The sequence below is a fragment of the Podarcis vaucheri genome (genome assembly GCF_965113315.1).
Source record: "Podarcis vaucheri genome assembly, chromosome: 9".
Classification (NCBI taxonomy): domain Eukaryota; kingdom Metazoa; phylum Chordata; class Lepidosauria; order Squamata; family Lacertidae; genus Podarcis; species Podarcis vaucheri.
Genome location: NC_138767.1, coordinates 76,837,916 through 76,849,439, shown reverse-complemented (window position 1 = coordinate 76,849,439; position 11,524 = coordinate 76,837,916). Strand labels below are relative to the sequence as shown.

Below are 11,524 nucleotides of genomic sequence, written 5' to 3'. Positions count from 1 at the left end.
GGGCTTGCTTCGCAAGACGAAAAAACCGCTAGACGAAGAGAATCACAAAACGGATTCTTTTCGTTTTGCGAGGCACCACTGTACTTTTTATCTTACAATGATCATATAAGAAGTCTTACTATATGATTCTGCAATTTACTATTCATGTGAAGAGGGAAGGAAGCCTTGCTATCAGACCAATAAAAATCTTAAGGGTTAACTGCATTTCTTGCAGATTCATATTTTTTTCGTGTGTGTGTGTGTGTGTGTATATATATATATATATATATACATATATATATATAATCCAATATTATATTTTATGTATTTCTTGCTTACCAGTATCACTCAGACAATATAAGTAGTATACTAAGAATTATTGGAAGTTATATATTTTAATTTGTCATGTAAGTGTAATATATTGTATTTGTTTATGTCTGCTTCTGTACTTTTTATTTTATTGTTTCTATACATGTTTTGTAACTCATGTATATTTGTTTATGTGAAAATTAATCAAGATTTTCTATTTAAAAAAGAAATCTTAAGGGTATTACCAGCTGCACTCAATTCTCTCCAATTTTAAACATGCCCCATTGATTTCAATTTGATCTAAGCTCAATGAACTTAGTCTGGATCCTTATTTAGTACCTCCAACTTACAGGACTCCACTAAATATTGATCAAATACCTTCAAGCATTCCTGCCATCTCAAGAGCTAAAAACTTGCATTGCTGTAGTAGTACTATATTTATCATGAATTATGAAATCTTTAATGGTTTTCTCACTGGATGTTGTTTTATCTGGTTCTCGCCATTAGTCACCCTGTGTGTCTGATTGGAGGAAGGGCCAGATATATAAATCAAACAGAAGCTGTCCTTAGCAAGCAAGTTCAGTGCTGTGGTTTTTGTGTAGCAGTGCACACATAGGATCTGCACAAGGAACAGGAAGTCAAGCTCCTGGCCCCATCAGTTTCATGAACTTGCATGGTGTTTTGAAACAAAAACATGTAATGATAACCTCCTTCAATGTCCTTTATAGGGATCCACACACAAGCAATAAAAATTTGAATGTCATTGCCACCAATAAATGAAGTTTGAGAATCCCATTGTCAGGTTGTGAAATTGAGGATTAAGTTCTGTACCCCATGTTTATTCACTTTTATTATGGGAAATAAGATTTTCTTTTCTAGTATATAATAACACAGGCTACAAAGAACACTCAGTTCAAACCAGTTCCCCTTTATTAGGTCCAGCTTCACAACACATACTCCAGGACTCAATAAAAGGAAGTAGTAATTTCAAATAAGTAATATTTTAACGTCTGATTCCAGGCAATTGTTGTACAATCAAATAGCATTAACAATAACCCCACAGGAAGCTCATCTGGAAGAGAACAAATATCATGGATTAGTTCATGCATTTCTACACCCTTTTCAAGCTCTTTCTGCCTCCCCACCACCACCAGAAAGCTTCTGAAAGAGAAAAAATGGATAGTTGGGGGAACATAATCTGATCTGTGTACCAAGCAGCTGCAGATTAACAGCTTGCTGCCCAGTGGTGTAAAAGGACCATTTTTCTACCACAGCCTTGTGACCTTTGAGTTTTCCTCATATCTCCAAATATATATATGCAGTCTAATGAATTTTACACACACACACACACCATATATCCCAGCAGCCCTTCAAAAAAATTCTTTCAACAACATTCGCTTTACATTTTTGCCCCATATTCTTTCTATTTTAGCAGGTATCTGGCAAACTGGGCTGATTTTGCTTAGTTCTCTCTACTGCTTTGGGTTGCATCCAGCGCTACTGTTCCATTAGCACTGCAGACTTCTGCCTGTACAACACACCACACACACACCCCTCTCCCTGCAACCTCAGAATCTGCTCCAAAGGGTTGGAGAACCCCTACAGAGCAGGTGTGGATGGCACACAGGGAGAGGAGAGCAACAACCTGTTTCACAAGTGGGACCCCGTGCACACAGTACTGGACACAAGCCTTTGTGTCTTAATCTGTATTTATAAAATAATTGTGTTTTGATTTACTGCTGTTCTTAATCTGTTCTTATGTTATCTTATTGTACAATGGCTATCTTGTTCCTATTTCTTTTATTCAGGACTGTACTGTTCTTAGTCACTCTGGTCATTTTTATAAAAAAGGGGGGAAGTACATTTTGTGGGGTATGAAATAAATTAATAAATAAAACTGATATCTCCAGAATACAGTGGTGCCTCGCAAGACGAAAAGAATCTGTTCTGTGATTCTCTTCGTCTAGCGGTTTTTTCGTCTTGCGAAGCAAGCCCAATGACGGATTAGCGGATTAGCGCTATTAGCGGCTTATCTGCTGATCGGATCAGCTGATAAGTGGTTTAGCGGCTTAGAAAAGGGGGGGAGGGAAAAACACCAACAGGAACTCACAAGACATTGTCGTCTTGCGAAGCAAGCCCATAGGAAATTCGTTTTGCGAAGCACCTCCAAAACGGAAAACTCTTTCGTCTAGCGAGTTTTCCGTATTGCGAGGCATTTGTCTTGCGGGGCACCACTGTACAGGCTTTACACACACCCCCAAACACACATGTACACAAGGATTACATTCTGGGTCCCCACACATATAAGTGAAATTGCATAAAGTGGGGAGCACCCCACTTTAATAAGGACGGTGTGTGGGGAGAAGAAACTCAGCCTGGAAATCTCTTGGGGCTGCTGTCCCAAGCTTGCTTGCCTGCCTGCAAGGAGTTAGTATGTGTGGCAGCGGCCACTGGCCACAGAGAGCAAGGACCAAGAAGGGTACCCAGCAGAACTGGAGCCAGGATGGGGGCGTGGATGTGCTTCCTGCCCTATGTCATTGGTCGATTGAAGGCCACCTTCTGTTGCTTGGGCAGGGAAGCATGGGAACCAGTAAAACACTTCTAACTGCATACAGAGCTGCAGCTCTTCATTCAAAGTCTGTAGGATTCTAGTGTTTACACAGAACACACAGCATATGGTGCCCAAGCAGTAGATTGTGGATATGTGGCTGCAAATGAGGATCCCAATTCACTATAACCAATGCAACATTAGAGTAACAGCTCAGATTCTTCTCACTGGAAAAAAAGGCCACTTGCCCCAGATGAATACTTATGAGAACACATTTTATTGCTAAAGTCAATTCAGGTTTGTGCAGGCTTGCTATTAAATGCTGTCCATTCTCTCCTCCCTGGTGCCACTACACCTAGCAGGGGCTCTGCTGCTTTTTTATGTACATTAAATGAGCTTAAAGCTAGCAGAGCATTGCATGTATTGCCACTAAACATCCAACTTCCATAGCACTGTCCTATTTAAGGGCGACGTGTTTGCATAGCCTCCAATGCTGCTCCATTAACAGAACAGCAGTTGCTAAGCTTAGGCTGAGTGCTTGACCCCCACTGTAAGTTCAGCACATATGACAGCAGGAGAAACACTCCTGGTTGCCAGGAGTGAAGTTATTTGATGCAGACAACTAAGCAAGCACCAATATTATATGGCTGTATTTGAGTCAAGATTCAGAAATAAGGAGCCTGACACTGATGAATGAGAAGTGTTCACTGTAATTTTCTCCAGTCTTTTTTAATCACTTAAGTATAAGAACTACATTTCAAGTGCATAAAGAATGGCCCACCCGAAAAGGGGGTGGGGCTAGGTGAATGCAGAGAATTTGCAAGTCTTTTTTCTGCCTTTCCTCAGGCAAACCTAGAAAACAAAGCCTTGGTGTTCTACTCAAGATAGCTCAAACTCTATCTGGCGTGCAGGGCAATTGCAACTTGCACAAGGGTTGTTCCCGGGGGTTGTGCATAAAAGCAAAATCACACAAAGTCAGAACAACCCCTGGAACTGCTCCCACCTCTTGAGAGCTTGCAAGATCTCAGATGGCCCCATGAGATCTCCTGGGAACCCTCAAGCAACTGTCCAGGAGCCTGGTAAAGAAAATGGATGATTAAAAAGCTGTTTCCGCAAAGGACTGAAGATTTGTTCTCTTACCAATAATGTTTACACTTTGTCCAGGCCAAGTTCCTCTGGAGTTGAGATTCCCAACTCATTCAACGTTGGTCTAAGTTCCTGGATAACATATGGGTATATTTCCTTGTGAGGCCCTGCTTTGTCCTAATTGAAAGAACACAAAATGAATTTAAACTTAACAAAACCAAGACAGAGTCATATCCAAGGTCAATAGGGTTACTTCTTCAATAGTCTTAAGGTTGGTTTTTTTAATAAAAAAAATACACACAAGAGAAAAGCATTTCATCAAGAGTTAAGGAACAATTTAATGCTTCAAAATCCAGCTTTTAGAGGTGAAAGTGGCTATAAGGTAAAGGTAAAGGGACCCCTGACTGTTAAGGACATTTTCAGACAACTCTAGGGTTGCAGCGCTCATCTCGCTTTACTGGCCGAGCGAGGGAGCCGGCGTTTGTCTGCAGACAGCTTCCGGGTCATGTAGCCAGCATGACTAAGCTGCTTCCGGTGAAACCAGAGTAGTGCACGGAAACGCCGTTTACCTTCCTGCCAGAGCAGTACCTATTTATCTACTTGCAATTTGATGTGCTTTTGAACTGCTAGGTTGACAGGAGCAGGGACTGAGCAACGGGAGCTCACCCAGTTGTGGGGGATTCAAACCACCGACCTTCTGATTGGCAAGCCCTGATTGGCTCTGTGATTTAGACACTATATGAGGCTACAAATCTATACTCTCCTGAAAGCAAATCCCACTGAACACAGTGGAGCTTTCTTTTGAGTTTAGATGCATAGGCTTCCATTATAAGTAGCCTGGTAAACTTTTGTGGGGAAATGGGCAAAAGCAGGGCAGGGGCACATGTATTCTGTACAGAAAGTTTCACTCTCAGCTGCACATATCCTGTCAAAAAGATCAAGGTTAACAGGGTTAGAAGGACCTATGTCACAGGCTGTGGAGAGCCAATGACCATTAAAGTAGACAGTGCTGGCTAGAAAGATCTGTTAGGCTCTCAAGGCTAGTCAAACAAATCTCTACACAGAGTGCAAAGGCTCTTTATGGGTCACCAGCAAGCTGGAACTCCACAATATAAACACTATAAACACAGAGGCAAATGGAGAAGCAGGGTGTTGGCTGCTCAGACTCAAGTGTCTTTCACTGACCTTTACAACTTCTAAGATACGGACTGCGCTAGCAAAGTCATTTAGTCGTCGGCATGCCCTCAAAGCAGCATCAATGATTTTTGGTTCTGGAACCAGGTCATAACCAACCAGTGTGTTCATACCTGTGGGAATGAACAAGAATGAAAATATTCTGTTGTTCTTACAAGTTCAGGAGTGTGTCACACGGGCTCCATTTCTCTTTCTAACATTTCTGATTATATCTAAATATGCCAGAACATATTATTAATACCAAATTTCCTGCAAGTGACTTCTGATATTTGATATTGCCACAGTATACAAAATTTGTAGAGCTAACATGAAACGTTGCTTACATTCCACATACAAAATCTGAGCTCAAATCTGTAATTTGCCATTTCAGTGCGAAAACTTCAAAAAAAAATTCTTTTTTGCATCCCACCCAACAACAGATCCCAATTCCCACAACAAAGCTCCATTTATTGCGGACTTTAAACTTGAAAAGTTAAACACAACTTCAAGATTCTGAATGTTTGTGGCTTTTTATGCTCCCTGCTTATACTTCGGGGAGTTTTCTAAAAGGTTACTTTAATAAATACTTTAAAAGACGATCAATTGCTGTTCAGCCTCTGTAGCAGAGTCACCCAGTAAAAAGTGCCATTTTGTCTTGACAACCATCAGCACAATAAAAACTGTACACTTCCTCTTACCTTAAATAGAATATTGCAAGGCATTCAACAGTGAAAGGGATTTTATCAGTTTAGTGCTCATTCAGAGCCCTAATATCATTGTCCTCTTATGTACAGCCGAAGTCACTCTTATCTCTCTTTCCCTACCAAAAGATATGCCTTGAAAAAGGTGAGGCATGGCTGAAACATCAAGGGACTGACAGAAACATTGAATCCGTTTCGATTTTAGCAAGTTATGATAAATGACCATTTTTTACTACTCATACAGCTATTAAAATACCAGAGGTACAATCTTAAAAGCAGAGGTTGGGTGGCCATCTGTCACGTATGTTTTAGCTGAGATCCCTGCACTGCAGAGGGTTGGACTAGATGGCCCTCAGGGTCTCTTCCAACTCTACAATTCTATGCTCTGGAACAGTTCCGTTAAGGCTGGTGGAATGTTGGGCAGGGACTGAAGAAAAATGGAATGACTGCTCCATGCAAGCTGCCACAACCAGCTTGCAGAAATGCCTCCACAGCTGCAGCAGCACACAGCAAAGGAGGGTTTCTCAAGCTCTTCAATACTACTCTCCCTCAGCCTTACCTTTCCTTAGCTCCCAGGCATCGATATCCGGTTTATTAAAGTACGTCACCCAGCGAGCATCAAACTCTTCATCTGACTCATGTGACCCATGAGAATAGCAGCGCACAGGCAATACAGCTGTGACAAAAAAAGGAAGTGGGAAGAAGAGGAAAATATTAAAAAGCTCAAGGTAAAGCTGCAATACAGCAGGTACACATAGGAAGTCAGTGTACACGTGAAATCCCAGGAATGCAGCTCTCTGCTTTGGTCAGCAGCAACCATCCCCACATCACTTCCAGACTGTAGCTGCCAGAGTTTCTACTGAAGAACTATGCCACCACCCCCTCCCTCCCCAGTGAAGAGAAACATGCACTGAAACAGCCCTAAACTACACCACTTTAAAAGGTTCACCCAGCTGTGCACAAGGGTTGCTGTATGAATTTTCCCATTTCCTGCCAGAAGAGAGAGAGTGGGGCAGGAGGCAGCAGGCAAAGGGTAGAAAAACTACAGCAGAGTATTGATTTGCATTGCTGGAGCAACATATCTTCAGCATTCATGGCAAGTTAAGTCACCTAAAAAAAAATCTAATTACCATCCCATCAGAATAAGCTTTCCAGCAATCCAATTGCTATTTTGTAAATTATCATAACTTTTTAATGCACACATTACAGGTATCCCTCCCAGCTTTAGATTATTATTATTTTTGCTAGCAAGTCACCTTTGGGCTTATTTACATAGTTGAGATAGCTAGTCTGGTGCTTTCAGGGGAAAACACGAAGTCCCTGAATGCTTAAGAATGTGTGCCAGAAGGATAGTTAATAATAGTGATAATAATTAAAATCACACTTCAATACTATCTAAAATAAGTCAGTGTTCTGAACTGTACAGTATACAGAACTAAGAACAAAACCTTGCCTTCAAGTTTATAACCTGGGAAAAATACAAACACACAAGAGAAAGGGAAGATAATGGAGAAGATTAAAAGCTCACTTAAATAGAACAGGCTTGAAAAAATAGACACGTCTAGAGTCACTTCATAAGGAGTGTGTGTGTGTATGTGTGTGTGTGTGTGTGTGTGTGCATACCTGGAGGTAGCAAGCTCCAAAGTTCAATTATCCCTGGCAAAGATTTGAAGCAGATATAATCTAAGGGTTCTAAAGTCTGCCACCAGAGTAGCAGTTCATATTCTACTTAACACATCCTGCAGGATCACTGTCAGTGTTAGAAATTAGCCAGCGGCATTTTGCTACTGGCGTGGGTCGAATTGCGACTATGCGGAGATATCTGGACACCTTGTTGGCAACCACAGTCTAAAAACCTCTCCCTTAGTCCATAGTTAAAACCATTTCCATAGCATATGTTTCTCCTTCTTGCATACTGGGACAAGTGCATGGTTGTAAGAGCAAGTAAAGCAATGTAGTTACAATAATAGAATATTAGAATAGTATTGGAAGGGACCCAGAGAGTTATCTAGTCCAACCTCTCCCCCTCCCCCGGCAAATAGACATTCTGTTGTGGCGACCATAACCTAGGTTTAAGCTGCTGCATAAATAATATTTAATTCAAAAATTCACTTCGTTTAGTCCAATTCAGCAGTACAATGAACTCAAACAAGAGTAAAAAAACCCGCTTTCATTGTGGACATTGTCTTGCTGTTGCACAATCCACAGAAGAAACTAGACGGGCTTGGAATTTTAAAATGCCAGGTGTTAAAACTACCCAAAGAAATGAGATGCTGGCATTTCAGCTGAAAATTATCCATTTCACTCTTGATTTTTCTATTCTTCAGTTAATAAGCCTCCATCTCAGAACAGCTGCTCTAAAGTAAAACATGCTTTGTTGCAATGTTGGTGGTCAAAGACAATTTTCAGTACCGTCAGTATTTCAACGTCCTCAGATTTTGTGGTAAATCGTATCTGTTAAATGAATGCGAAATTTGCTGGAGTCTTTAGCATCAATGGTATTCTTAGTTTCCAGTACCTTCACCTGCCATCTTGGGGGATAAGTACAAGACACAAAGGCCGTACAACACTTGTTAAGTATCTAGGAGCCTTCACCTAGAATAGACACCAATTTGACGACTGCATCGACACTGTTCTCCAATGCACTGCCTCAATATCAGTGAAGTTTTATTGAGCCAATTTCCCTGCTGGGAATTAATTTAGATACTACTTTCACAATCAAGCTATTGTACAGAGCCAACTCACATGTAAATTGGGACCACACTGACGTGAAAAGATCCTGGTTTGGAACAAGCCATAAGGCAGAGTATTTTTTCCAGATGTCCCTATCTTAGGTCTATTTGACCCACTTACTAAATACCCATCTTGATTGGCTTGCACACAGATTATTCAGCGATTAGCCTATGTCAGTCTATACTGAGCAGTCATTCTGACTTGTTTCTGGGGTTGATATACAACAATAAATATTCATCCTGATATGCTTGCGCTGTGTTCATACGCCTTCGCATTCATCCCACTGTTTTCAATGCATTGCCCTGTCACATTCCAAACTGCAAAAAACCCCACCCTTCTTTTTAACATGGATTTGTTGCATCAGGGCAATAACTCCACTTTAATTGTGCTAACCTAAAGTTCCAGTATGTGCCTGAATCCCTCCTTCAAAATACTGTCTGGAAGCACCCTTAAGCAGATCATGGCCCTAACTGCCCTTCTTAAATGGGAGTGGGATACAGACAGGTTATCACATAGCTCCCCCTACCCTTCCTTCAAGGAACTCAGGGTAGCATTTAAACAGGATCATCTACTCCAAGGGTCAGAAAACTTTTTCAGCAGGGGGCCGGTCCACTGTCCCTCAGACCTTGTCGGGGGCCAGACTATATTTTGGGGGATGGAAAATGAACAAATTCCTATGCCCCACAATTAACCCAGAGATGCATTTTTAATAAAAGGACACATTCTACTCATGTAAAAACACACTGATTCCCGGACCGTCCGTGGGCCGTATTTAGAAAGGAATTGGGAAGGATTCAGCCCCCGGGCCTTAGTTTGCCTACCCATGATCCACTCCTTCGCATCCTCACAGTGAACCTGTGAGGCAGGGAAGCTGGGGAGAGATTGGTGGGCTCAAGGTCACCCAGTAAACTGTTCATTTCTTTGGACAAGCTAAGAACACGTACGGCTCTGACCGTTTTCAAGCCTGGACTGATAGCATATCAGCATATGAGCCCATTTTCAGGTAGGAGGGGAGCCTTAAAGGATGTGCACCTAGAAATGAAGAGTTTGGTCCTTAAGAGAAGAAACCTATTCCATGAAATGGAAGCAGAGTCACTGGCAAAAAGTGAAACCAGGAAGAGCAGAAACTGAGGGAATGCCCTGCTGATCAGACCCAAAAGCAGCACCAATTCTAACGGTTGGGGAAAGCAGTGACGGGGAAACTCTCCTTTCTCAGAAATACTCCAAAGCACATTATCCCGCCTGAGATCTTCTTCCGTATCTGATCCCCTTCCTCCTTTCAAAATTATTTACTGCGAGGCAGGCTAGGCTGACCCCAAGGTCACGCCCAGTGGGCTTCATCCACGGCCGAGCGCGGGATTTGAACCCGGGCCCCTCCGTCACCTTCCTCCCGAAGGGAGCTCAGCAGCCGAGGAAAGGGGGCGGCTGAGGAAGAGCAGGCGGGCCCGCGACCTTCCTCGTCGCCGCCGCTTCCCGCGCCAAGGTCACCCGGCTCCCTTCCCCCCCTGGCCCCCCGGCAGGGTCGCGACGAGGCCGAGCAGCGGGCGCCCTGAGCGTCCCTCGGGGGGAGAGAGAGGGAGGTCAGCAGGGGATCCGCCAGAACCGGGCCGAGCGCGAGCGGCGGCGCCTTGAGGAGGCCCATCGGCTCCCCGCGGGCGGGCGAGCGGGGTCACGGCAAGGACACGGCCAGGCCTCGAGCGCCGCGGCGCCGGCGCAGCCGGGAGCGTAGGAGGAGGGGCGCCTCACCTGCGGGGGCCGCGCGGGGGACGAGGCCGCGGAGGACGGGCGCGGCGCAGCGGCGGCTGAGGAGGAGCTGAGCGGCTGCCAACATGGCTGAGGGGACACAGAAGCGGCGGCCGTGAGGCGACGCGCGGGAAGGAAGGGGCGGGCGGGTGGCGGGCGGTGGGGCGGCTGGGCGGGCGGGGGTGGCGGCCGGCGCGGCGGCGGCTTTTGCGGCGGCTTCTGCTCCTGGCCGGCCTCCTGGCTTCCTTCCTCCGACGGCCACGCGCCGCTGCTGCTCCGCTGGCGAGACGCTCCGAGGGCAAAGGCGGGCGGGGCCGAGGCTACGGCGGCGCAGGGCGGACTAACCTCCTCGCGCCCTCGCGAAGGACGGCGCCGGCGCGGGAGGAAGAGAGGAGAGCCGGGGCTGCGCACGCGCAGTCGGGGAGAGGCCGCCGCGGGATCCTCCTCCTCCTCCGAGGGGCGGAGTCGGGCAGCCGCTCGGACGGCGGGCTGGGAGCTCCTCTGGAGGAGAGACCCGGGCGGGACCCCCGCGCTATAGGATGCCCTGCGGACGGCGCAGCGCATGGACTTGCAGGGCGCATCTGCCTGTATATTTAAGACACCTTCGCACGCACCCCAAGATCCCTGGGAACTGTAGTTTCCACCTCAAGGTTCTTCGGCGCCCTCGATCAGCTACAGTTCCCGGGAGCTTGGAGGGGGGTGTAGCGGGGGGGGGGGTGTGATTCCCGGGCACAGCGCAAGACGCGGGATCCCCTGCCCCGAGGCGCTCGCAATCTTTCCTTGCGCCGCCGCTGTTGTTCTTGCTGCTTAGCAGTGGGGGGGGGGCGGGGGGCTGTTTTCTGCGGATCTGCATTTACTCGGGAACGCGGCCCGTTGCTTTCGGTGCAGGTGCGTCAGGCGGAAGCCCCAAGGCGGCGATGGGGCACCAGTGGCCCCCCTAAGGTGCTGCTGGATACCACCCCCCACCCTTCAGCCGCTGGCCACGCTGGCTGGTGCTGACGGGAAGCGGAGTCCCACAGCACCGGGGCTTTGCTCTGGCAGAGCTTCGCCCCTGCGGTTATTTCAAGCAGGGGCGCTTTGCTCTTCGTTGTGGAAGCGCGACGCCCGCAGTGAGCAGAGCTGCGCTCCGAAGGATCAGGGCAGAAAGCCAAGGGCTTTGCCAGCCATATGAGTTTGTGCTGCAGGGTTCCGATGGGCAGAACAGCAGCACAGAATCCTAGAACTGTAGAGTTGGAAGGGATCCCGAGCAGTG

The 11,524-nt window shown here is 46.0% G+C and overlaps 1 protein-coding gene across 1 annotated transcript; it reads right to left on the bottom strand.

Moving 5' to 3' along the window:
* Nucleotides 1-1,195: 1,195 nt before the first annotated feature.
* On the bottom strand, nt 1,196-10,434 carry COX5A (cytochrome c oxidase subunit 5A). The gene is made up of 5 exons (XM_082237498.1): nt 10,276-10,434; nt 6,356-6,472; nt 5,108-5,229; nt 3,977-4,099; nt 1,196-1,360 (listed from the first exon to the last, which is right to left on the bottom strand). The coding sequence occupies exons 1-4, from the start codon at nt 10,358-10,360 to the stop codon at nt 3,986-3,988; spliced, it is 438 nt and encodes a 145-aa protein (XP_082093624.1). The 5' UTR covers nt 10,361-10,434; the 3' UTR covers nt 1,196-1,360; nt 3,977-3,985.
* Between the last annotated feature and the right edge of the window lie 1,090 nt (nt 10,435-11,524).